At 44.4% G+C, this 26,963-nt stretch overlaps 1 protein-coding gene across 1 annotated transcript in view; it reads right to left on the minus strand.

Annotated features, from left to right (window-relative positions):
* Positions 1 to 5,011: 5,011 nt before the first annotated feature.
* Positions 5,012 to 26,963, minus strand: part of MAX (MYC associated transcriptional regulator X) — a 35,112-nt gene continuing 13,160 nt past the window's right edge. The window contains exons 2-4 of the mRNA XM_088465301.1: positions 10,496 to 10,603; positions 9,032 to 9,155; positions 5,012 to 6,460 (exon numbers count right to left, since the gene is read on the minus strand). Coding sequence (XP_088321427.1) covers positions 6,273 to 6,460; positions 9,032 to 9,155; positions 10,496 to 10,603 — 420 coding nt within the window. The 3' untranslated portion in view covers positions 5,012 to 6,272. The remainder of the gene's footprint in view (positions 6,461 to 9,031; positions 9,156 to 10,495; positions 10,604 to 26,963) is intronic.

A 26,963-nucleotide genomic window follows, 5' to 3' on the forward strand; every position in this document is an offset into this window, starting at 1 on the left:
TTACCGCTAGAATGAGTGCGTCAATACCTTGCAATGCCTCAGGTTCTTGTGAGTAAGTCTCTACGTCTGATTCGTCCAGCATCTCCCCTTCCTCCTGAGACGAGTGATCCGCTGCCGAATCCTCATCCGACTGGAGAACCGCCGGAAGAGCCCTCTTTTTAGAAGAGCGACTTACCGTAGCTTCAGGAGCTTTAGACGCAGAACCCATCACTTGAGCAAGGCTATTCACCGAGCGGACTAAATTCTGAGCCCACGCTGGTTCTGCTAGAAAAGAAGGGTGAGATGTGCCAGGTAGATCTCTGGCAGCCTCCCGTTCCCTACGGGAAGCGGCTAATTCAGAAGAAAGGTCCGCCATGACCCCGGCCAAACTATTTATGAAGGAGGGAGTGACAGACTGCGTGTTAGCACTGTCTGCTTCACATGTCTCGCACAGGGAAGACCCTTCGGAGCGAGCATGGGTAAACTTCTTCCTGCACTTAGTGCAGGCAAACAGCTTTTGTGATGCAGTTTTTTCTGTCCTGGATGTCATCATGTACTCACAGACAAGCACCACATACAATTCAGGAATGCAGAAGAAGTATAGGGAGAAGCAGAATTACAATAATAATGCTACTCAAGTATGGGAGCAGACAGAGCAATAAGGGAGGAGCAGAATTTCAATAATAATGCTACTCAAATTGCATGCAGAGCAGTATAAGAGGAGCAGAATTTCAAGAAAATGCAACTCAGTAACAGGGGCAGACAGGCATATAAGGGAGGAGCAATCAATAGGACCAGAAAGTAGTTAAAACCACCCTCTGTATTTACAGACCCCCTGTAGATGCTCTCATCTGCTCCTCTCCCCCTCCGCTCAGTGCCTGCAGTCTGAGGCGCCACTCCCGTTCAGAGCGCGCCAAACTAGCCCAGGCAGTGAAGGAGGAAGAGGAGGAGGGACCCATAAGCTCCTCCCCTAATGGCCGCCGCTTTGTATGCGCGCGGCATACACTTATACAGTGGGACGTTCTGTCCCCGCACTAACAGCGGGGGCAAGCGGCACGACCGCCCCAGTGATAACCGTGCCGGTGCCTTTTACACAAGCACCGGCACGCAGAGGCAGGACCGCTGTGAGCGCGCCTACCTAACAGCCAGCGCCGGTGTTCTATCACAACACCAGCGTGGCAACTGACAGCGGGGCTGACAGCCGCGCGCTGTTTTCAGACCCAGCAGTTATTTTCACCTCTCCTGCTAGTCAGGAGAGGTGTGCTACTCACCGAGCTGCTGCGGCCAGAGCGCTGGGCAGTGAGGGGAGAGCGGGGACCCGGACACAAGCCAGTGGTAGCTGTGGCGGGCCCCGCTGAGTCTGATGACTCCTAACTGCCTAAAGCAGCCTCCCCTCCATAGGGTGACCGGACACAGGCTGCAGTAGCCGTGTGGTCCCCTCTCTGGCGGCTCCCACGATGCAGGCAGACTGTCACAGCTAACAGTCTGCCTGTCCTCTTGCTTGATTCTTTTACAAATCATATAAAAATTAATATAAGGGCTGGAGACAGCCCCTGTGCACCGGCTCTACTCGGGCACATTCTAAAAACTGGGGTTGATGGGGCATAGAGGGGGAGGAGCCAGTCACACTTGTAGATTTTTAAAGTGCCAGGCTCAACTCAACCCACCGTCTATACCCCACTGTCATGAAGCTCCAGTGTCCCCTAGTGGATGAAGGAGAAAGGAGAGGTATATACATAAAAAAAAAGGTAGCTCGATATAGTTAGTGAAGCTTTGGATGTTGGCAATAAGTACTGTATGGTTAATTCTATAAGTTTGCGACCAAAGCTGTATATAATGTCCAGAGTCGTCTTTTGTTGTTTGTTTACAACAAGTGTGCGTCATTGTACACGGTCTGTAAATTAAAAGAACATACCGATAAATACCTTAGGCGGGGCTGATAGTGAATTGAACTTACCTGTTTTTTTTGCCTTCGGCATGGTCCGTAACCGAGCGCATGTACGTCTAGCCGACGCAGAAAAGGACTCATTTCTATCGCATCAACACTTACAGCCGACAGATGTAAATGGAGTGTACCGTGACTCTCTTGAAGTCAAAGTTCAGCAACATTTTTGTTAACGCAACAACCGGGCGGTGCAGGGCTGGACGGAAGCAAAAATGTGCCTTTTGGGAGATGCATATTCTGACCTAAGTTATGGTAGCTGCAAGTCCATACTGATGACTTAGGGCCGCATTCAATTAGCGGCGAAAAGCTGAGATCGGCAAAAAGCGCGATGTTTTCGGCTCAATCATCTGTTCTGAGGGCAAAGTTATCGCATACTACAGAAATCAGTCTGTACTCCAAAAAAAGCATAAGTGACCCTGGTAATCAATATAGAAGTGTATGTAATAAAAGTATTTTGGGATCCTAAATTGAGTCCAATGGCTGTTATATGCACTTTTAGGGGTAGTAAGATACATTTTGATTTTTTTCCCCCTAATTAGTCATTAGGGGGGTGCCCAAAGGGTTCTGAACCAAGTCCCCGCATTTTTAATAAAAAATAGGGATTTTGCACATCTTTTCTCCTGCCTTTGGGTGGAGAAACTTTTTCACCTGTTTGTGTCTATGGAGTTTTCACCCATGTGACAATGCCCTGGAATTGAATAGGGCGTCTTAAACTGGCGAAAACTGCATCGATCAATCACAGCTTTTCACCTCTAATTGAACACGGCCTTAGTAGCAAACCAGGCGTACACAAAGTTACGGTCACATATCAAGATAAGTACAGCTTTGCAAACAGGCAAATATATATTTTTTCCAATGTACGCATCTTTGGCGCAACATAAGCCCCAATTTACTTCCAACTCCGCATAAGGCCCGTAGTGATATCACTTAACATTTAACCACGCTAAATCGACCACCATGCCCAATTAAAATCCAATTGCAGCTGAATGGATCATTAATCAGGTTGGTAAATGCAGTCAGAAGTATGTGTGCGCTGTCGTCATCTTCTCATCACAGTGACATCAGAGGAGAGTCGCCGGTTTCGCGCAGGACCTGAATAGTTTCACTGCCAGATAACAGTCCTACATTTGGCCAGATATTCTACGAGTCATATTCAGATTTGCACGCAAACTGCCCGCATTGCGTGCTTGAAAATAGATGCGGAAGAACCGCTTGCATTGACCATATACATCTGCTTGAGAGCATCCGTAATTATCAGCACGCATTTGTGCTAACCTAATGGTTGGTGCAAAATACCAGCCTGAAAGTAGCGTGCCATTCTGTCTCCATGCCCACCTCACACTTACCCAAGTGCGAATGCTGTCTGGCTGCCCAGTTACATCCACTTAGCAACATGTGGCGATCTGGCTATCTTCCATGCGACTAATTAGCCCGCAGACACATGCATGCTCACCTTAGAGACGCGCGTTTGGTGCAAAAAAGCAACCCAGATGCAGCCACTTCAGGTGTGATCTCGAATCAGGCCCCAACAGGGCCACAGGCGCTCATGCTCTCGTAAAAGGGGAGTGACCTCACCTCACGGGGGTGTGGTTAAATCTCATTGGGGCGTGCTGTGTCACAAGGGCCTGACCTCGCGGCACGTCCCCCCCCCCCCGTCGAAGTGCGCCGGGAGGCTGAGCTGCTCGGCCAGGTTTCAGACCGGACCGGCCATTCAGCCCTCCTGGCATTTGCCAGAAGTGCCAGTTTGCCAGACCGGCCCTGGGCACCAAGATGTTAAACTGAAGTAATTCCAAATTGTGAATAGTGATTTGGCCAAAGGCAACACTTCACCCGTCCCCTCATCCCACTTATCCAGAACACCAAACGAATAAAGATTCCGTTTTCATGGTTACACCAACATGGATTCCAATTAAGGATGAGAAACAAATAAGACAGACAGCCTTATAAGGATAAAATAAGATTTTATTTATAGTTTTATAGTAAAGGTGAGCATTAAATTGAGATGGCCACTGGGCTTATGTACAATATACTTACTATTTCCATGGGATAAAAAACAAACATAAAAGGTATTATAAATTCATTGGGCATACTAAATATCATGTAAGGTAAAACAAAAAAGACAAAAATAAAAAAGATCAATTTTGATAATTTATCTATTCACCAACACTGCGACATACAGGATAAGCTACATGACCGACCTGGGCAACTTCTAGTCCTCCAGCCGTTATTGAACAGCAATCCCCCCGCGCCGTCAGCCGCTGACAAAATATGCTGAGAGTGATTGTTCAACAGTTAGACAGACACACGTAGGCTAATGCTGCTCTATGTTTACAGTCAACTAATATATCTCCTGCATGCACACCTGTAAGACTCTTATACACCAAGATGCCACTCAGACAATGTAATATAGCTGCCACCATTTTCATTATATGCTAGATTATAACGGATTGAAAAAGTGGATGCTCTAAAAGGCCAAATACATTTTTCACGCCAACTTAGGTTTGATAATTTGTGCACCTGATCCCAATATATATTTAATGGTGAATTTATGCAAAATGTAAAAAAAAAAAAAAAAAATATTAATAATCTTAGATAAATGTTCTGCCAGTATGCAGTTTTCCATTCCCACCATTACTCTATATTGTGCTCTGAAACCCAGATGAAGCATTGACACTCTTCCAGAGAGGTCCAGCAGAAGACAGAAAACATTCTTATGAAGGTTACTTTGAAGTGTGTGTGGAATTTTCCTACACGGCTGGGAGTGTGGTGCTGAGGTGGAAGACCGGTTAAGCTGTATGAAGCGATTTAATTGGATAGGATTTAATTATGGTCAGGTTAATGGATTAGATTGTCAAATTCAGTACGGAAACAGTCTATTTTATCATGAGGGTGAGAAGGGAATTTAAGTACATCCAACAGACTGTTTAGCTGGATAGACCAGAACAATTGGTCTGATCTAAACAAATTTTAGTCTGACATTAGCCTCAATCTGAAGCCAGGACCATTTTTCTTCCATCAAATTGTAGTTCTCAAATGACAAAACAGATTATAATGGAATAAATGTAGAATGTATAATAAAAACAAATCTTAAAAGGAAAGCTTAAGTATTTATTTCTTATATATTTTTAATAGACAAGCGTGTTCTGTTCATCTGCTTAATTTTAATTGGAGGGTGGGGGGAGGGGCCAGAATTTGTTGCTAATTTTAATTATGTACAAAACTAGATATCACACACAGAATAATCTTCATTTGGCAAAGTACATACAGGAACACACGATAAAACCCCAACACAAACAGTCGAATTTCAATTTGAAAGTTGGACAAATCCTAGCCCCCTTGATGCAATTAGTAGTTTAATACATTTAAAATCAGGAAGGGTAATCTTGGAAACCCCAGAATTTGCTGACCTGAAATTTAGTCATCAGCAGGTTCCTGACCAATGTAAGTGATGCAGTTTATATTAATCTACTAGAACTGAATCCATATGACTGCAGCAGTATCTATCCTGGTTGGCAGTAACACGATTCACATTTTGGATAAGAGCAAACGGGGAGAAAAAAAAAATTATAATAATAATTACACAATAAAATCACAACCCTGTTTTCAGACTAAGTGGACAGTATTAATCCGTGTGCACTCTCAATTTAATTGGAGAACAATTTTTGCAGACACGTGGTGCATTGTGTAAACAAATGTGACCAAAGCAATTTTGCCCAATTTTTTTTTTCCACTTTGTAACATGTAAAATAAACATATATATAAAAAAAAAAAAAAAAAAGAGAAGAAGCTGATAAGCAGTTAATGCCAAGTTTTAGCCCAGAAGAAGTGCAGCACCAAGTATTTGGAATTTGTATGTGGCACGTGTCGAGCTTTTCTTGCATAAACAACTAAAAGGAAATTTAAATAAATCAGTATGATAAAGAAATAAAATAAAAATAAAAAAAATAATACACAAGTACATTGCATGTTTTTTGTTCCAGGTTTTACTAACCTGCTTTGTTCACCTTGTGGATACCGGTCGTACAAGGGCCAATTGCAGACCACAATTATAGTTACTAACATGCAACTGAAAATACACCAAGTGCAGTTTTTTGTTTTTTTCACCTATCCATCTTAAACGTGGATGTTTTCTGAAGAATTAAATAAAGTTGGGAGAAGGGGAAAAAAACAAAACAAAAAAAAGGACGAGGGAATAGAAAAGAAATGCAGTCCAATAGCCTAAATGATAATAAAAATAAAAGAATATGAAGTCCTTAAAACATCGAAACAGGGCCTAATTATGAGATGTGGAGGGGCTGAAAATGTTAAGCTTGGTACAGGCTGCTGGCTTTTATTGCTTTGTTTTGCTTTAACTTTCTTCCATCCGAAGTTTCTTTCTACTTTGGGGTTCCTCGGGCTCCGACTCGGAGCTCGAGTCGGATCCTCCGTCAAAGGCGGATATGGTGCTGCCGTTGGGATTGTTGTAAAGGCTGCTGTCGGACGAGGAATAATTTGACTGAAGCCGAGAGTTGGATCTCGCTTTCTCCAGCGCGCGAACTGTGGGCAGAGAAGGAAGGGTTAAATAGGGTTTATAGTTAAATAAAAGACATGGATGCCTTTAGCAGTAATCTGATCGGACCACTTGTGAAGCATAAAGGCTACTTTTTGAAATAGTCACCTTATAGCGTTCAAGTTTAACTTTTTAATGTTATAGTATAATATCACGTTAATTGCTTATGCTCTACGCATCACCCAAGTGGCTACAGTGTTCAACATCATTAATTACTGGGGATAACGAACTGCTCTTTACATTTCCATTCAACCAACAATACATCAAGAGCCACCGAATTAACAGCAAACAGACCTATATTTAGGGGGGGGGGGTTCATTATTTGCGATGGCAGCAGGGCGACCTTCTGACCGATTCTCCAGGACCTCGCAAACACACATTATTCGCAGAGATGGGGGCACAGGGAAGTCTGCCATGCCAGGGTACCATCATTACCGGTCTTGCGCACAGCCGCACATTGCCAACAACTTGAATACCCAACATGAAGACTGCAGAGCCATTAGGCCAGACCGCTAAATGTTGGATAGATTACATCTCATCTGTGAAACACGATAAAACAATGGATATGGGGGCCTAATTCAGAGATTAATGTAAACGCAATGCTTACGCAACTCTCATATGTTTGGAGATGTGAGTGTGCGCAGAAGCCGCACTGTGCATATGCAGATCTTGGCATGTGATCACGTTCGCAGTGCCCCAAACGCAGCAGCGTGATTGGCATGCTGCTGGCATCTGGGGGAGGCAACAGGAAGCACGCCAGAAAACGGGGGAGTTTTCTAGGTGTGCTGAAGCAAGTGGCTGCGCCCTCGGACACGGCTTCACTGGCGTTGGCATCGTAACTTCACTGGACATCCTGAGTAGCCAGGGGAAACGTATTTGTCCGATGTTCGCACACATTTGATCCGATGCCTGCATCTTTAGACCCTGCAGCAGCAGATCAGACTATTTTTACTGCGGCATTTGCATATTTTAGCACAGCCCCTATGTACGAACAAACGCAGCAGCTGTGTTAGTAGCGTCGGTAGAACTTGGAGAGCTGTTTGTCAGTAGCTTGGAGTCTGCAGTAAACGCCTTGGGGTGACTGCAGAAATACCTAGCACTAATTCTGGGCATATGCTGTCAAACTATCGAACCGTTTAGCTAATAATCATCTGATCGCACTGATAATTGAACAGTGTATTGCTGAGGCCAATGAGTAATCAGCAGTCTGTCAGCCATGCAAAATTGTCCAGCACGTCCCATAGATCCAATAATTGGACGTCCGCATCTGGCGTTTCCCCTGTTTCTTCGCAGGGGAGGAACGCAAATGCCGTGGCCATATACTATGAAATATCTCACAGTGTATGGCTACAAGATCTGATGGGTTTCAGTTTGTCAGATAAAATATCTGGTTGGTTACGGGACCCCGGCACACAGAATCCCGGCCCCCGGCATCCTGACGTAGATTACAATCCCGACAGAAGCCGGTAAGTATACTACACTTCCCCTAACTGAATCGGTATGTACTGCCGGCAGCTGTTTAGCTGCTGGATCAAATACCGACAGCGGCAGCCAGACGGGTCGGGTAAGTAGTCTAACCCTCCCCTCTCTCCCCCCAACCCTCCCTTAAGGGTCCCTAACCTCCCCTGTTAGTGCGTAACCCTAACTTCCCCCTGTTAGCGCCTAACCCTCCCAGTGGTGCCTAACTTCCCCGTAGTGGTGCCTAACCCCCCCCCTTTCCATACCCTAACCTTCACAGGGGGGGTGCCTAACCCCAAGTCCCACCGGGGATCCCTAACGGGATTTCGACGCCTATCTTTAGTCCCATGTCGGGACGTGGCTGTCGGGACATCGGCGGGCGGGATCGCGCCCGCCGGTATCCAAACTACGTCCCCACTAACCCTCCCTTCCCACAGCCTAAACCCTAACCCTCCCCCTAGTACCTAATCCCAATACTTAACATTGGGATTCTGACTGGTGTCAAGATTCCGGCGCCGGCATTCTGAAAGCCCAGAATCCCGACCGCCGGGATATAAACTACATGGCAAAATATCTGTTGGTCTGACAGATATTTTATCTCACAGTTTATGCCTAGCAAAGCCAAACAACGATAACAATGACTGCTAGAGACTACGCTGCAAAGTGTAAAAGTATTCTCCATGAACAGGTTATTTCTAAACCACCAAATAAAAGTTCATAGAGGACAGGATGAGAGGAGAATCTACTGTACAAAGTAATAAGCAAAAGCAGTGATTGCCCCTGTAAAGGTGAAATTGGTATTTACAGAGGAAGCAGGCTATACAGGAACTCTGCTCTGCAGATAAAACTAACCAGAAAGGGAAAAGAGTGACTGAAACGGAAACTTTAGAGAACACAGTACACTAATAACACAAGTGTTGCTTAGGAGAACATAAACATATTATGCAAAAAGAAAGTGAAATAGTCCAACAACTAGGTTCTTAGAAGCAGCAGTAGTGGGCAATAAACAGCACTTATTAGCACTGCTATGAAACAATTAGCAATGTGCTCGCCCATGCAATAAACACGATTAGTGTAAGCCATGGTTAATGTATTCTTACCTTGTTGCTCTAATAGTGCGTTCTGTCTCTTTAGGTCGTCGATGTCTTGCTGGTGTGTGTGATTTTTCCTTCTCATATACTGTATGTACTCTGTGGCTTTGTCTAGTATTTGAGCCCGTGATGCCTTTAGGGTGGAACCAGGAGAGTTAGCTCATGAGCAGATTTATTATTTTCTTTCACAGAGCTCATAAAATTATCTTGGTTAAAAGGGGAACAAAAAATGCAGATTTATTATTTGGTGTATGTACTGCTACAACGCCGGATCTTGAGGGAGCAAAAGTACTTATATTGATAGTCTAAAAAGGCATTGTTCCACCTTGGAAACCCCCCACCTCTTGCTTAGAACCATATTTTCATACATACAGAGGTGTACTCATACATCTAGCCTTCTTGCACATTCAACAACAGCCCTTCTAGTCGCGCCGTGCCGTGGAGTGACACGATAGTGCAGAGCCTCTTTTCGTGCTACTTTTCCCCTTCAAATAGGATACACAAGCAGCTTCTGCTGATTAAAATAATATGCGGCATGCCTATATTCTATGTACCTGCATGCTAAATGCTGCGTTACAGTGTCAGCTGCTGTGACATTGTAACGTAGCATTTTGCATGTAGATAAAACCTCACACAGAATATAGGCATGCTGCACATCATTTTATTTGACAGAAGCTGCATGTGCGTCCTATTCGCATCGCTTTGTGAATAAGTCGCATTTGAAAGAGAAAAGTTGCACAAAGACGCATGGCACTACCGTGTCACGCCACGGCACGACTAGAAGAGCTACTTAACGCGCAAGGAGGCCAGATCACATGTGTGTAATGCGACTTGTAGCGCAGGTAGGATAGATGTACCTGGACACATTTGCAAAGAGGGCATTCTGAGGGAAATTTTAAAAAAATAACTGGAAAACCAAAAGCCAATGGAATCACTGCACCCCCCCTCTAAATGCTGCACCTTTTGGTCGTACATCTTTGTGGTGCACTACAAATCCTAAATGCCATGAGGACTTTGAAATGCATCCTAGTGTCACCGCACTGCAGATCTGGCCGCAATAACTGGGCAAGCCAAGTTGCGATATCGTTTCTTTGGAGCTCTCTTAGCTGGCAAGCTGAAAATTGTTCTTAGAGGATACACAGTACAGCAGAGGAGGGAGAATCTGGCAGGTAAAGTAACGTGGACACGGGCCAGCTATGTGTAGTGATGGGCAGAGGCTGGCAAAGTGTGCAATGTTTAATACCTGGGTTAATTATATGTTGCTTAATGTTAGGTACGATGCCCCTTTTACCTGCCACTGTACAGCAACACATCTCTAAACATCTCACTGTAAACGCCACAGAGGATGACAATTTTATTATAAAACACAAAAATGCGGCACCTTCGCTGCAGGAAAATGTCAAGATAAAGGATTATAGAGAAACAAGTTTCCAGCTTAGGAAATAACAAGCAAATAAAAACAATAAAATTCACCTTTTCCCCTTGGAGTGAAGGTACGGAGTCCCTTAGACTGTGGAAACTGTCCTTGATATGGTCCCTGCGCTTACGCTCCAGTGCATTGTGGTGTGCTCGTTTGTCTGCCTGTAAATAAAACACAAACTACGTAAGATCGGTGCACTCCATCATACAGGCTCTCCAACCTATCCCTTTTAGCTGGTAAATAACCGGTGGCACGCCAGCTGCTGTGACACTACACATCTCAGCATGTTCTGCCACAGGGTAGCTGTAAGGGCATGCTGGGATGTGTAGTTCCACAGGTTCCTTACCGTTGAGTTGCAACAACCTGCTGCCACTTAACTACTGAAAACGAATGGACGAGAATGGCGTCTTAGAATAGCAATGAACTAATTGCAAATTGTGGCAATAATACATTAAAGTGGGAAGATTGGGAGCAGAGCATTTGTAACAGGTGGAAAGGGTCAGATCGGAGATTCTAATCTTCCAGTATTACTGATTTCCGTATTATTTACTGTAAGTATACACACAATATAAATTGCAACAACAGTTAGGAAATCTATTATGTGGAAAACGGTTATACATAAAGTTTCAAAAGATATTATGGAAAAAAAAAAAGAAAAAAAAAAAAAAGCACACGCCAGAATTTTACATTAATTATATATTCCCAAGGAAGGTTTTTTTGATCTCGGAGGTCACCGTAGGACACCCGAGTGCCTGGTTTGGCAGTGTACCACCCAAGACATACCCCCCACATGTCCCCGTCCTTGGAATGGGTCTCATATCTATATCCAGTCCACTCCGATGTCACACAGCCGAGGCCACAGCGTTTGTACTAAGTAGCTCAGATTGCTTTTCATGCTGCTATGCTGAAAGCATATACTATCAGCAAGGTGATGTGGTGGACGGGTGACAGGAGAACTAGTTTGGACATCCATTTTTTATTTGTACAAATATACATATAAATTAGCAAGTATCACAAATGTCCTGGAAAACCAGAGTCTAATGCTGGGTACACACTGGCCGAGCTAATAAATGTGCGGGCCGTTGGCCATTGTGTACAGGCGATATGTCTGTTAACAACGAAATATCGCATTGGCGTTGCCGCACGTACACATACAGTGGCAGCCGCGGAGAGAGGGTCAGGACACGTCCCCCGGCCACCGGTACCCGCGGGCAGAAGCAGATAATGGCCGTTCAGTGTGTATGAACGACCATCATCTGCAGATATATCGCTATCATGTGTACCCAGCATTAGGAGGCGATTCATTTCAGCGGGAGTTGATTAGCGCCGGGAAGTTGGTATACAGGGCGCGGTTTAGTCCGTCTATTACAAGTTAAGTCGGAGAATGCTTGTTTTCGCGACTTAACCTGGGTGTTTAGCCACCAGATCAGCATTTTCCAACCAAAGTGCCGTCTGGGACGCTGTTAGCGCCGCGCTAACTCGTAAAACAGCCTCGCGGCTGACACTTTGGACGGATTTCTCCTCGCACACTCAGGAAGGAGCGAGAAGAAGTCATTTAGTCGACCTAACAGGTGTGCTGAATTCAGTAGCTCGGGGACCAACTTCCCGGCACTATTCAACTCCCGCTGACTTGAATCGCCCCCTAAAAGAAAGCATTACAATAAGCTAGAAAATGACTTACAAGTTTTCTAAACTAATGCCTGTTGACCTACTACTGTATACAGATAAAACACATTTGAGAGTGGGTTGAATTGTGTTTTTTTTCTGCTGATTATAGATGATGTTGGTAGCCGGAATGCAGACGAGTATTTTAGTCATCTCAATACATCATAACTGATAAGGTAACAAAACAAAGTAAACTCTCACTGATAAAGACGGCAGATCCGATTACCATAGCTCTGACTGGAAATGACCTATGCACTAACAACCCAATACAATAAGGAAGCTTGCACTGAAACGATAGTGTACGTCTCACATATTACCCAGATACGGTTAACAAAAAAGTTAAGGAATACATCACCAGAATGTCTATTAAAACAATACAGTTTACGTTCAATGAGCCCCTACTGATTTGCATAAAACAGAATCAGACAGACATTTTGTAGGTTCATGCCATCGGAAACTGGTGACATCATGGAGGCACACAAAATGGCTGCATCCAATTTAGTAAACAGAGACAGAAAGTGATATTTATCCAGAACCAATTTGTGAAGGAGGTTAATAGGACCCATACATCAGCAATCACAAAAAAGAAAAAGAAAACCATTAACCGATTCGGAGTTTATTTTTCTTAGATTAAACAATCTCCAATCCACCAATCTGCGCCCATACATTGTGGATACGCTCCAGTAATTCACAGATCATTTTCACCAGAAACTGTCCTGTCGATCGTGAAAGGCTCATCATTTTATTAGTAACGGTTAGAAAAATGGCTGATCGGTACCATACAAGAGCAAACCACGAAATCCAACTTGTTGGACAACCTGACCCGCCGATTCCGATTATTTTTTGGTCCTGATCGGCAATCGCTGAACACCATACATTGACGAGTTTTTTTTACTTTACACAAATCATCTGCAAAACGTAGAATTGCCCCCATTAATTGCTGATGTGTGTGCACACCCTAGGCTTGTTAATAATGGTAACACACATGCTCTCTCAAAATATCATTTCTGAACAAAAAGCCAACAAAACTAAAAATGAAACTGAAGAGAACAAACATTTTCAAAGTCCGTAAAGCTTACGCTATAGTCAGGGACAGGACAGTTTGTGTAACAAATGTTTTCACACTTATCTATCCGCACATACATGTGCATATGTCTTTATGGTTTGTAAATCTGTCATGTGAGCTATAACATCCCTAAACACAGTGAAAAAAAAAACAGGGGAAAGGTGTTGATGTTACATATTTCGCTACAAGACAGGAAAAACCCACACTGACACCACCACCTCACAAACTGGTGTGACAACAATTATTCTGTGACGCGTTACAAAACATACCCAACATCTGTAGGGAGGTGCAGTAAGGACTACGTCACTGATGCAAAACTCACAACAAGAAACAAAAGGCACAGTTACACAATAACTTATCCAGCCTTCACCATAACAAGGGATTAGCAGGAAGCATAATAAATGACTAACCTGTGACAAATAGCTTTAACCAAACCAAAAGGAATTATATAAGCACAACCACTCTCCAAGCTTTCCTCTTCTCAGTACAACCAACGATTCATTTATACAAATTTCAGGAACAATGTGCTGATGGGGTTGAAGCCAAGTTGGCCATAATTGGTCCTAGTGTTCCCGCTAGACCACAGGTTCTCAAACTCGGTCCTCAGGACCCCAAACAGTGCATGTTTTCCAGGTCTCCTCACCTAAATCGCAAGTGAAATAATTAGCTCCACCTGTGAATCTTTTAAAATGTGTCAGTGAGTAATGAATACACCTGTGCACCTGCTGGGTGACCTGGAAAACATGACCTGTGTGGGGTCCTGAAGACCGAGTTTGACAACTACTGCGCTAGACTGTTTAGGCAGGATGATTTACAGGGGCACCATGGATTGTTACTTGCAATTCAAACAGAGGAGGGTGTAGCTTAGCCAGGAAGGCTGTCAGCGGCCGTAACAGTTTGGCGGGTCTGCGGAGCTGTGGATGAAAGTGTACCAGAGCCGCAGACCCACCTACCGTTACAGCCGCTCTCAACCGGCCCAGGATATCTGGGACATTGCATACCGGAGGAGAGGCACAAGCGCTAAAAGGAGGCAAGAGGCTACAATTGCCAGGCACTCAGAGAGCCCACAGAGCCGGTCACGCCACCACGCTCGCATCCACAGCGCCATGGACCCGCCGAACAGTTACAGCCGCTACCACCCAATCAGACCAGTTACCTAGGAAACCATACACCAGGGAAGACAGTCAAGGCAGAGGAGGTCAGGGACATTCACCGCGATGCATTCATCGAGAGCCAAGGACTTACCGGTAAATCTCTTCCAGCGGGACGCCGCTGACAGCATTAGCACAACAGAACTATTATATAGGAGCGCACAACTTCAGGAGCTGATGAACATTTGTATGTACATTTCACAAGGAGCAAGCCCCTATCATCGTCCATATCACGGCACCTGCTGCGGTACCCAGTTTATATCATCGCATTTATATCATTGCCAACCTTAAACTGGAGACTACGGCATTCATATGTTACCACACACCCTCCAGGAAGGTGCGGGACCTTTGATTGCCGCAACCGGCAAAGGCAATAAGAGCACACAATGTTATTATGACTTATATTGCATATGGTCCTGCACCCAAGGGCACACATTGTTGTTTTTTTGTTGTATTTACCATGATACATGTACCTAAATATATATTTTTTTGATACAATGTTGCATCTGTGACCACTATAACCCCATTGTATACACTGCACCGCAGAATTAAGTGTTTCTAGGTTTTACACTAGTATCAATAAAGCCATATATGTTTTATCTACATACCATTTCCATCAGGAATCTCTTATTTAGTATCCCAGCGTGTCACGACCCGTGCAGTTCCTCTTTCCTGCCTGGGGTGTCGCTCTCTGCTCTGGTGCTTCTAGCACACTCAGCTGATGCAACACACTGCTGAGATAGAGACCAGAGTGTGCTAGAAGCACCAGAGCAGAGAGCGACACCCCAGGCAGGAAAGAGGAACTGCACGGGTTGGGGCAGGTGCAGGGTGATAGAATGAACACTAGGGGTGGTGTATGCAGTCTCGCAAGTACTACAATATGTGCGTATTATGACTGAACATGGTTAATATAGTAGGTCTCAAGTGGGAAATTTGTGCTAAATATGCAAACACATCACACATTATATACATAAAGGAAAATGAAATATAGTCACTGTGTAAGAAAATAGAGATATTCAAATTGTTTAATCAGAAATCTACTCACAGATACTTTTGTGAGGTTTTCATTGTTAGTACATCTCCCTTTTCCACTCCAGTTATAGAGATTGTGAAGTGGACAAGTGTAGAAGTTTGCCATAGCAACCAATCAGCTTTTGCCTATCATTTTATAGAATATACTTGATAAATGATAGCTAGAAGCCGATTGCTTTCTATGGTAAACTTCTCCACTTGTCCTCTCTTTAGAAGTCTTCATACATCTCATCCATAATCTCTCTTGGGTAGAGATGTTTCACTATTTAGTTTTATATAAGCATAAAATAATTAGCTGGTATTACCAGATACAGAAAGGCCCAGAATGGCTCATAATGTCCCAGAGGAAATAACAGATGACGTATAGAACTAATGTGGGGTTCACACCAATCACATTGGCAAATATGTGCCTGTGCATACACACTTACCAATCGGTGAACGGATATGTCTAGCCAGAGGAACCAGTGGTGATGTCATTGTCGGTGGTTCTTGCGGTCAGCATGTGGGTCAAACTGTTGGTCATCTGTACACACAGGCAGATGTGCACAATATACCTGAACGATATATCGAATCTGACATGCTGCACGGTTGAAACGATATATCTGAACGGGATGTAGGCGGCATCCCGGAGCGCGGGAGGCCGACAGTCTAAACACCAGCACCAAAATCACGCCAGGTCGGGATCCTGGCACCAATATCCCGACCGCCGGCATCCCAAAGGTTAAGTATCGGGGTGTTAGGGGTAGGTTAGCGTTAGGTAGCGGTGTTAGGCACAGAGCAGGGAGTGTTAGAATTAGGGTGCGGGGAGGGGGAGATTAGGTTTAGGCACTAGGGAGGGAGGGTTAGGTTTAGGCACCGGGGAAGTAGGGAGGGTTAGGGTAGGGAAAATACTTACCAACCGTTCTTATGGGTGTCGGGATTCTGGCTGTCGGGATGCCACTGTCGGTATTCTGAACAGTGGCATCCCGACAGCCGGGATTTCATACCCAACCCATCTGAACGACGTAGTTCACAGATATATCGTGTGTACACACTGGCCGATGGGCTAAATGTATCGTTCGTCGGCTTTACGTAGCATTCCCGCTAGGCTGTTTTAGCAGGGTGCGGCGCCCTACCCTCCTCCTGGAGGGCAAAAAGCGCTCTGCCCTCACAGCCTGTGGGTGCTGTCTTCACCCGCGGGTCGCAGTGTCCGGCGGGTGGGGAAATGTGCGGTGACCCTTTTCGGGCGGCGCGCGCATGGAAGCGCCCTCTGTAGCTCCGACGCCCTGCCTGCCGCCGGAGCTAGAGTGAACACTATTTACGGACGATGTATTGTACAGTGTGTACCCAGAATTAGTCTGTTCCTTCTGGTGTAAATGGGCGAGTCTTGTAGTAGAGTGCCCAGACTTCTCAAAGCCTGCTCAATGAGCTGTCAAATCAGCAATAAAACAGATCCTGCCTGTAACAATCAGAAATATTATATTTTATTAGTCATTTCTATGTAGCCAAGTTCATAGAAACATAGAATTTGACGGCAGATAAGAACCACTTGGCCCATCTAGTCTGCCCTATTTTTAAACCTATTCTTACTTCAACCCTTATAGATCCTTACTTCTTCTGCAGGACATCCTTATGTCTATCCCATGCATGTTTAAATTGCTCTACTATCTTAGCCTCTACCACCTCTGATGGGAGGCTATTCCACTTATCCACTACCCTTTCTGTGAAGTAATTTTTCCTCAAATTTCCCCTGAACCTACCACCCTCCAGTTTCAGAACATGTCCTCTTGTTCTCATACGTCTCTTTCTTTGAAGAATGTCTCCTTCCTTTACCTTGTTAAAACCCTTTATGTATTTGAACGTTTCTATCATGTCCCCCCTTTCCCTTCTCTGCTCCAAACTATACATATAAAGATCTTTTAGTCTTTTCTGGTACGTTTTGTGGTCTAGACCTTGCACCATTTTAGTTGCCCTTTTTTGTACAGTCTCTAATATATTAATATCGTTCTGTATTTATGGCCTCCAGAACTGAACACAGTAGATGAGGACGTACCAATGACCTATACAGTGGTATTATCACTTCTTTCTTTCTGCTACTGATTCCTCTCCCTATGCAACCAAGCATCTGACTTGCCTTCCTCAAGCTATACTTCTCTGTTATCAGCCATGGTCTGCATAGTGTAACGGAGTCTGGCTGCATTCTGTTTTTAATGGGAGCTGCATAGAAAGAACTACTTCTCCCTATGATCTCAACTTTATTTCACACAACGCCAGAGCTATTAGTAGTAGCCAACTTGTAATAATTTAAAGGGTGACTACAATCACAAATATGTTTTATGACTCTGACATAACCAATTAACCCTGGCCTGACTTACTGCTTTGAATAGGAATTCACTAAGAAGCCTTCACTTAGTAACAGGTCAGCCATAATCAGCTGACAGCATGACATCACTGACATCAGGTTTCTAGATGGCTGGGAGTGGGAAAGGGGGAAAGTAAAAGGTGCAGGATTCCCCTGAGGGTGTACTGCAGCACAATGATCACAGCGGGATGCAATCGGGAAGCTGGCTGACATTATACCGACAGCCGGCTTCCCGACTGTCATATCCCGGCGAGGGTGAAATGCCCGGTGTCTAGATATAGACGCCGCTCATTTCACCGGCGCCCGGAATCCTGATCGAAGGGTTGCCGGGCGCCGCGAGCAGTCAGCTGCAGGGGGGTAGGGTTATTTTTACCGCACCCGGGGGGGACTTAGGGTTAGGCACCCCCCCGGGAGGGTTAAGCTAGGGGCAAGGAGGGTTAGGGTTAGGTACCCACCAGGGGGACTTAGGTTTAGGCAGCGGGGAAGGGCGTGTTAGGGTTAGGCACTTACAGGGGGGATTAGGGTTAGGCACTTGGGGGGGAGGTTAGGGTTAGGCACCCCTAAGGAGGGTTAGGGGATTAGGTTAGTCATTACTTACCTTACGACGATTGGGACGACAATCGGGATTTCCAGCGCTGTCGGGCTGCCGCTGCCGGGATCTGTTCCAGTGTCGGGTTGCCGCTGCCGGGAATCGAACCACCGGTCATGCGGCCGGTGGTATTTCATACCGATTCCGATCACAGCTATCCACATGGATTATGAACTGGACTGCTATTATCGTGCCATCAGTTGGTAAGCTCCAGCTAGCACAGATGAACAGTCCATTGTAGTGCCCTGTTACAATCAATGGGGGAAGATTCAAATAGCTCTGCTGGGATGTAGCTCCCAGGTTAATGTATCGGACCCATTCAATTGACTGTGTCGCACCCAATTCTTAATCCGGGAGGTGCATCTGATTGTCTGGGGCTTAGTCGCTGTATCTCCATCTCCTGGGTTAAGTGGCGGGTACAATACAGTTACCACATGCAGTAAACCCGCGACTAGCCCCAGGCACTAGTTAATGCAAATTTCTGCCTGCACCCTCACGACGGCTAGTCGCAGGCTTACCGCAAGAGTGATTGAATAGCTCCTTACACTTAATCCGGGAGCTACGTCCCTGCGGTCCTAATTGAATGACTTCTAATGACATCCCCATTGTAGTTCTGAATGTTCCTAGTGGCTATCCCATTAGAATGCAACCAGGATATCTGCAAGGACAGCTGATCTTGATTTGCGGTTAATCACAATCACTATCATTGCTGGCAGGATTATACCAATTACCTATGAATACGATTTCAAATGTACCGGGTTTAGCCACGTAAAGTGCACTGCTGAAACTGCAGTTTGAGTGCCCAAACGGCCGACTCTTTGCTCATTGCTGCTTGGCACCTCAGGAGGGTGCGAGCAGAAATAATGGGCACCCGCAGCACACCCGCCAGATTGTCTCAGTTGGGCACCCAAAAAATGTTTTCAAATCTCCCCTATAAACCACTTTCAAAGTTAGTCATGTGACATCACATATAAAACAAGCGTGACATCACTGTCTCCAAACATACAAATACACTACAATACTGTATAATATTAAGCAGAAAAGCAATTCATAAGACTTAACGCCCACCCTATGCATGAAGAGCAGTCTGTTTCTGACACATACAGAAAGCCATATTCCCTTCTACACACTTCATTATTTTAGGTTAACTTCATGTGGTTTATGAATAAATAATAAGTCTCAAAATTTCTAATAAGAAATTAACCCTATATGGTTTAGACGCGATTATCAGCTCGGTTAAAAGAAATTACTTGAGCCTCTATTGCTCAGAGAGGGTTAATAATTAAGGACGTTGTATGTGGTAAGAGCACTAAAGCTTTGCAACAGATGTTGATGTAGAAAATGCCTCAAGGCTTTGAGGACAGGCGGGAGCTGCAATATAGGACAGCGTTATCTTAGATGTACAGGCAGAATATGCTCCTATTATATAACAGGGCTCAAACACGAGCAAAATAAAGTCACAAAACCTGACAGTTTCCTTGCTGCTGGTTCCCCCACAAACACAGAGAAAAATACTGCAAACAAAAAACCTCCCATAACAGAAACCAAACATACAGCACCAAAGTCTATTACCCGCTACACAAAGGGGGTCTTGTATAAAGCTGTCGACATGCTTAAAGGCTCATTTTAGGAAAGTCTCTCTTTGTGGGAGATTCAATTCAGTGCAATGGTGAATAGCCCCAGAAATGAGTTCCCGGAGCAATTCAATTCACCGGGCTTTTACGCCAATTGTTCATTCTTTGTCAAAAATGTATATTAGACTACATCCATTTATTCTGACATCTGACACCAGTGACTACATCCATTTAAACACACCCCAGTGGCAGTCAGATGTCAGAATGAAGACTTAAGCTGGCTACACACTATACGATGCATTGTATGATATATCGTTTCGACGAGGATCAGAACAATATATCGTACACATGGTATAGAGTGTATGCCTGATCCGCCATTCATCGCATCGTCTCACCTGCTGTTCTGCACAGCGGATCAGACGATGCAATTAACGATGTGGTGCGGTTACATGCAGCATATCGCGCCATTGTAGACCGGATCGTGCAGTGTGTACGGTGCCTGCAAATGGATCGATACATTGCATCACACAGTCGCTGGGTCACACATCTAATAATGTGTGCCCAGCTTTAGAATACCATTTTATTAGTACATTTCAAATAAGTAACAAGCACTACATGGATGGGCTCAACTTGGGCGTTAAATGACTTAATGTAATCGCCTTTAAATGTTTTCTTCATAGAATCATACAGTGCAGGCCTGATTCAGAGTCTCACACAAAGCATTGCATACCGTCAGCACGGATTGGCACCAGTGCCCTATCCTGGGTGTAGTGTTCATTCTGGCACCCGGCACCTGTCCCAACCCGTGCAGTTCCTCTTTCCTGCCTGGGGTGTCGCTCTCTGCTCTGGTCCTTCTAGCACACACACTGGTCTTTATCTCAGCAGTTTGTTGCATCAGCTGAGTCTGCTAGAAGCACCAGAGCAGAGAGCAACACCCCAGGCAGGAAACAGGAACTGCACGGGTTGGGACAGGTGCAGGGTGCTAGAATGAACACTATCCCAGGGTGCATAAGAGCTGTCTGAAATCGACAGATTCTGCCATTCTCAATCATGACCATTTATTAATAGTGTGAGTCACCTAGTTATTCATATTTTTATTGTGACAACTACTGTACTGTATGCTTGTGTGTGCTCGTGTGTGCTCGTGTGTTGCTGCAGTGTATTATTTGCCCTTTATGCTGGGTACACACTTAGCGATATGTACCCAGGCCGATGTCGCGTGTGGCGGGACCAGGCATCGGCAAGCGCATACACACTTGCTGATGCCGGCAGCGATGAAGGTCATTCTGCATTCGGCAGCATGGCCCCCGCTGACGATATCGCCCGTCGGACCTGCATGCGCGCATCCGCACATAGCTAGCGACATAGCAGGTACACACTGGCTGATGTGCCAGGTAGGTCGTCAGAGCCTCGGTGGCAGAGAGGATAAAACTGGGTACACGGCTTTATCCTCGTTGCCACTGAGGCCCATCCCACCCTTGTGCTGATCACATTCCAATATCAGCAATGTGTTTATGCAGTAACCCAAACCCTCCAAACATGGCAAAGAAAATATACTGAAAGTATTTTTTTAATTGAATTTAAAAGAAAATGATCTAAAAGCAAATTAGCGTATTTCCGTTTTCACTTTCATTTTTATAAACGCCAAGAAAAACTTTGCGATTGTAGCTTAGCCATTGATACATCCTTCCAAAACAACAAAGCAGGATCTTATACATTTTATTTATTTATTACCAGTTATTTATATACATATAGGTTTACATAATAAAATCTGCACAATTTGTAGCATCACAACAAAAATACCATTTTGAAAACTATACAACCTATCACATCAAACAAGGGTACCCCTGAGTTTATTTAAGCCAGCATAGGGGAGATTTGGGCATTAGAACCCCCCACCCCCTTGAATATTTACTAGTTCAGGGTCTATTGATCACCAGACAATAACTTCTAGTCTAATAAGAAAGGGAATTCCACTCTTTCAAGCAAGGGTACAACTTAGCGTGTAGATGCCAGTGTGGGGGGAGATAAAGTACAATTAAAACCTTCACCCCATTCCCTGTCTCCTCTATGATTTATGTAGTATAGGATGTTTTATGGTGATCACGTGATTACTAGACAATAACTACAAAGAGACGTCATCTATTTATGTTTGTAAAGGAGTGTGTCCATGAATATACTGAAAGCACAATGGCAGAAATCCTCACTATTCCTGGACTTAATAATGTTTTCCACAGTATAGGGATATATTGTATTCTGACCACCAAACAATAACTACTAAGGTGGTGTATAGTTTATAATAGGAGACTCCTCTCTTTCAGATGAGGGAACCTCTGATTTTCCAGGTGCCAGGGTGTAGGAGCTTGGATTCACCTGATCCCCTGGCTATGCTCGGTTTTGTGCAGCGGAGTAGGTTTAGCCCGCCCTATTGGCGATGTTGCACATACGTAATGAGGTTATCTATCCACCACCTCACTCCCCAGTCCACACAGGCAGTTAAAGCTTCTACAGTGCTGCCGATGAATGAGACTCATATAAAGCACTTTTGGAGATATATGCTGAGGACCAGCACCACTCATCCTTAGCACTAATAACATAATTTTTAACTTCAACATGAGTGAATTATCTGCTGCTGACAGTTTATGAGCCCAGGATAACAAAGAAAACCAGCACAGAAAAAGCAACGACTTAATAACAACGCAATGAACTTCACAGTGGCCAATCTGACAAACCAGAACTACCAGTCTTGGAAGGTTAAACTAAAGATGCTGTTAATAAGGGAAGTATGGAATGTGGAAACAGACAGAAGAGGCCAAGACAATTTGATTGGCAGATAACTAGGTCGCAAAAGCTCAAAACGTACCATCTCACTTAGCGTAAGGTGATTAATCTGGGTACATATGCAAATGTGAAAAATGCAGATGTGGGAAAAGCCACAGGAAGAGCGTGACACAAAATGATCAACGTAAGGTCAAAAGAGGACGAAGACTCTTCAGACATCGAGGAAGCCTATGCCACCAGGGTGGTTGCAGCAAAGCATGAATAGTGTATTGATACTGGAGATATGACATATGACTAATAATTAAATTAAATGCAATGCTGAATAGGGTCGGGAATGAGTTCCCAGTGCTTTTCAATTGGTCGTGCTGTTAACCTGCGACTAGAGAATTTCTGCTCGCACCCTACTGTTGTGTGAGCAGAAATCCAACTAAACTAGTGACGCGATGCTGGGTGCAGGCTTAGCGGTCTACACATAGGACGGAGATTGTCGTTTAGAAATTCGATCTATTCAACCAGGAACACCTGAAGCTGAGCAGATTAACATTGAACTTGGAAATTTTGCTATGGGGCCCCCATGGGCCTAGTTACGCCCCTGCCAGTAGGCATGCAAAAAGTTGAACGCAAATGGGTCTCTAAAGCCAAGACGATTCTCAAGGCAAATTTCAGATTCAAAGCACGATTAGCCGCAATATGAGATTTGTTGCAAAACAGTGCTCCGGTCACGAGGCAAAATACTTTCAGCCCCCTGATGGTTGTGGCAGTTGTACAGTGAGTAGTCTTCACTCTAGCACCCTGTACATATCTCTAACCTTGCAGTTCCTCTCTCCTGCCTGGGGTGTCGCTCTCTGTTCTGGTGCTTCGAGGACACTCAGCTGATGTAACAAACTGCTGAGATACAACAGCTTATTTTCAAGAGATCAATTTAAGTGCTCAAGCTTCCAGAGTATGGAGCTTGAATATGAGCAAGGTATATTAGAGAAAGGTTACAAACAAAGTTACACCAATACATGCCTGTACACAGAATATAAAGATGGTCTGATCAAAGGTCACCGGGTACACAAAGAAATCCCAACGTTAAGTTCACACCAACAATTTGTCAAATAGTAATTCAATCATATTCAGTAATGCAGCGATATAGACTTTGGGCCTTACCCAGTCAGTCTCAAACACAAGTTGAACCTCTTTTCTGCCTCAATTTTTCGTATTCTCATCTTTTTGCGTCTTTCTTTTTGTCTCAAGCTTGACTTGCGACTCTGGTAATTAGGAGGCTGACTGCAAACGGGAGCGTAATCACAGGAAGTGGGCAGAAATGTGACTGCCGTGGGCAGGCAATTTTAACCAAAAGAACAGTAAAGGTGTGATCTGGGCGTGTGGTCTCAAGCTAAGACAAACATGGTAGCCGAAAACTCTGAAATGCAGCCTGCTAAGGGCGCCTGACTTGCGCCAGTTCTGACCCAGGTGTAATTGTAAAGTTGATTATTATCATCATCATTTATATGGTACCATAAGTGTTCCGCAGCACCTTACATAGTACATAAACAAATAAGTTGACCAGTGCCTAACAGTACAATACAGGGCAAGGAACATGGATACTATACGTCGCTACATTAACGACCATAACACCCAGATAAGCAGCCGAGCATAAGCAGCCAAGTGTTAGGTGCCCTAGTGGGGAGTAAGAAGTAGATGTAAGTAAAGTAAGGAGAAGCACAAGAGGGTAGAGGGCTCTGCTCGTAAGAGCTTACATTCTAAAGGGCAGGGGATAGTTGATAGGGATGACTGCGAAGCTGCAAATGTGAATAAGACACCTATTTATTCAAATACTTGAAAAAAAGCAGGAGCAGTGCTTAAAAAGTCACTTTGCAACACACGGAACCATCGTTTTACAGAAATAAAGAAGGATTTGTGGACAGTTGGGGAAAGGAAAGCCTACATATTTATAAGTGATGAAAAAAAAAATGTTTATATTTGCAACGGCTTCATAGAACAATTAAGATGCTGCAAGCTACAAACTTCAATATATTTCCATTGTGTGCCTGGAATTTTAACATTTTCTATACTGTCAAAGAAGCAACGCCTCCAGGCGCAATCCAGACTCATCTCAGCCAGCTATGACAAGGGGAGGAAGTCACAACTTAAGATTTGCTGATGCGACTGACTGTGTATAGGTTGCAAAGAAGCCACTGAAATAAAAAGAAAAAGTGCAAATCGCAATTACGTTTCAGGCGGATTTTGAATAAGGCCCAGTGTCACATCTCCCTAGTCTGAGAACTTCCGAAATGTGAACTACTAATGAAATAAAGATTTATAGAATATGGAGCATTTAGCTCAACTCAGTGTACACCTCAACCAGTACAGGAGAATAGAAACCAAAAGTGCACCAACACTGATGGATACTACCTGAATTTGTAAGTAAAAGAAAAGATGATGTACCTAACAAGGTACAGACCAAAAGTGGTGGCACTGTTGCAGTCGCTGATCTGTACATATCCAGATATTGCAGCCAAAATAGAATTTCTATGAAACTTAAAGTGTAAAAGTGCGTACACACGGTGCAATTTTTTAAACGATATTGCTGTTTTCAACAGATTGGACCGACAAGTCGTTTAAAATGTGGAGTGTCTAGGCACGATAACGATGCGTGTTCCCGCTGGTCGTTGGTCTGTGATATCTTGAACATGCAGAAAGATCATGACCAATCTCTCACGTTTTAGCACACATCGTTCCGTGTATATGCACGATGAACGATTTCATGGATGACGAACGAGTTGACGTCAGTTTTCCTGAACCTGCATCGTGAGGTTGTTTGCTGCCAAACTATATTTGGTTAACGATTCACAGTAGTTAACGACCCATCTATATCGTTTGTACAATCGCTCCATATTGCTGCACAATATCGTTTGTCTGTGAGTGTTCAGGAGTTCAAGGGAAATTGTTAATGAGATTTAACCTTAGCCTAAATCGCACCGTGTACGTAGCTTTAGAGATTCAAACGCAGTTGTGAGTCATGAAACAACTCAAGCAGACTTAAGACCTCAATCTGAAGCTATCAACAAAAGATGCAGTAAAATCACAGGCTTTGTTGATGAGAAATAAGCTGGTGATGCCATTGATCGTAAGTCAAATTAAGTTGCAGCCCAATTTCCCAGTCTAGCTTGGGGACATAGTGGAGAAGAGGAGGTAGATGGAAAAGGAAATTGAGTCAAGGGAGGGCTTCTTGACAGTGGTCATATTTAAAGGCCAAGGGAAGGGTACAGGAGCAATGGGATAAGTTGAGGAGGTGGGCCATCATGTGGCAGCAGGTATCAAGATGGGAGGTACATAGGTCAGGTGGGGGATGAGTGAAGGTTGATGGGAAGTGTTAACGCCGACTAAGGATTTCTTCCCGCATCCCTCCTGGGGTGCGAGCACAAATCCGACAAAACTACAGGAGCGATGCTGTTTTATGCCTTTAGCGCCGCGGAAACAGTATCGCGCCGGGCAGTTTAGTCGGAGAATGCCGGCTCTTGCAACTAAACACCATGTTTAAGGCGCGAGAACTGGCCTTCTCCGTCAAAACAACGCGCTCAACTGAATAGCTGCAGGATCTCCTTCCCGGCGATATTCAATTTGCGTTGAATTGAATCGAGCCCAGTGTCTTCATGGCTACAATCCCTCATGTACGACAGGGAGGTATGTTCTGCTTACATTTCAACCAATCAATAAAACCAGTAACAATTGAGCACTATGAGCAGTTGGAGGTGCAACAGCATTAAAATAGTCAGCGCCACGCCGTCCTGCTGGTTACCAGCTGCCTTCCGATACTGGGCGAATGTGCAAAAATATGACGCTCACTCCATCTGAAATATAACTTCATTAAAAAAAAAAAAAAATAAGCTTCATGAAGTGAATGAATCATCTGAAACCATAATAAGCATGGATGTGATCAGCACTGAGCAAACACACACAATCCCACTCATGGTTTCCAGGATAAGGTGCAGCTCTCAGCAACAATACTAAAAAGCTTATTCACGCAGGCGGGTGTGCTCAAGCTGCATCCAAATGGAGCACAACTTCAGCACAAAAACTGCCGGAATAATAATGTTGCACAGCGATCCATTGCCCTCCATGCCTTACCACCAAGTACTGTCCTCAAAGACATCAGTAATCTACATTTATTTGTTGTTGTTGTATTGTACGATTCGAGCTGACAGTTTGCATTATGTGCATGGCAAGGCATATTAGTCCTCAACATAAAAAGCAGGACACACGGTGTACTAACATGTTACATCTCCCAGTGCAGTGTTATGTGAGAAGAGAGATTTACAGCAGGGATAAAATAG

Source organism: Taudactylus pleione, unplaced genomic scaffold (assembly GCF_031769625.1).
Source record: "Taudactylus pleione unplaced genomic scaffold, aTauple2 ptg001956l, whole genome shotgun sequence".
Taxonomy (NCBI): Eukaryota; Metazoa; Chordata; class Amphibia; order Anura; family Myobatrachidae; genus Taudactylus; species Taudactylus pleione.